The sequence below is a fragment of the Acanthisitta chloris genome, unplaced genomic scaffold (genome assembly GCF_000695815.1).
Source record: "Acanthisitta chloris isolate BGI_N310 unplaced genomic scaffold, ASM69581v1 Scaffold34281, whole genome shotgun sequence".
Classification (NCBI taxonomy): Eukaryota; Metazoa; Chordata; class Aves; order Passeriformes; family Acanthisittidae; genus Acanthisitta; species Acanthisitta chloris.
Genome location: NW_008655945.1, coordinates 1 through 898, shown reverse-complemented (window position 1 = coordinate 898; position 898 = coordinate 1). Strand labels below are relative to the sequence as shown.

The following is an 898-nucleotide window of genomic DNA, read 5'->3' as shown; positions in this document are numbered from 1 at the left end:
GACCCAGTCACAACAGCATCTGCTGCCTAGAATGATAGTGTAGTACCACTTTCCCGCAAGCAAGTGCATTTTTCCCATATCCCTTCCATTTTCCTTAGTCCTGTGCTCATCCTTACATCTTTTGGAGGTGGTCCTTCAACTGTCATGGAGACCAGGTTTTCCCCTCGCAGCAACACAAGACCAAGCACTCGTTTCTCTTCCCGCTCTGGCTGTTTTGAATTTTTAGGTCTAGTAAGTAGAAAACATTGCAAGACAGAAGAAAAACAACAACAACAACAAAATCAATGCTATTCATTGAATTTACAAAAGAATACATGACTAGGCTGCTGATCCAGAGAGGAGAGCCCACCATAAAAATCACATGTTTATGTCCCGAGCTAAGCACACCGAGAAATCTAAGCTGGTACAGTCAGCATCACACAGAAGCATACTTTGGTTAGTGGGGAAGAACTGAAACAAAGTGCCCGTTCAACACTGGTAGGTGGGGATTTGAGAATAAACCCATGAATTTCTGCAAGAGCCAGCAGCACACAATGCCTGCCCACTGCTCTCGCCCCGAGGCCTCGCACTGCAGGACCAGGGCCCGGGCTGGGGGTACCTCCCGCTGCTCACTTGATCTTGCGGAACTCATCGCAGTCACAGAGAATGAGATTCATGTGCTTGTCGAAGGCCTTGAACGTGCCGATGAAGACGCGCCCGTCCTGCAGGATGCACCGCATGCGGTAATCGATGTGCTGCAGCATCTTGCTGCTCTTCCCCACCGTCTGCAAGAGAGCTGCGTTACCCGCGGGGTCCCCGCGCGGCGGAGCCCTCACCGCGGGGACACCCCGGAGCGCGGGACTCACCATGGTTGCGGTTTTCGCTCTCGCTCCCGCCGCGCTCACTCGCTCCCGAATCT

At 52.6% G+C, this 898-nt stretch overlaps 1 protein-coding gene across 1 annotated transcript; it reads right to left on the bottom strand.

The window, feature by feature from the left end:
* Positions 1-116: 116 nt before the first annotated feature.
* Positions 117-850, bottom strand: LOC103811178 (small nuclear ribonucleoprotein-associated protein B'; the record flags this gene model as incomplete). The annotated part of the gene is made up of 3 exons (XM_009084132.1): positions 846-850; positions 613-764; positions 117-228 (listed from the first exon to the last, which is right to left on the bottom strand). Coding segments are annotated over exons 1-3 (267 nt in total), but the record flags the coding sequence as incomplete, so codon positions are not given.
* Between the last annotated feature and the right edge of the window lie 48 nt (positions 851-898).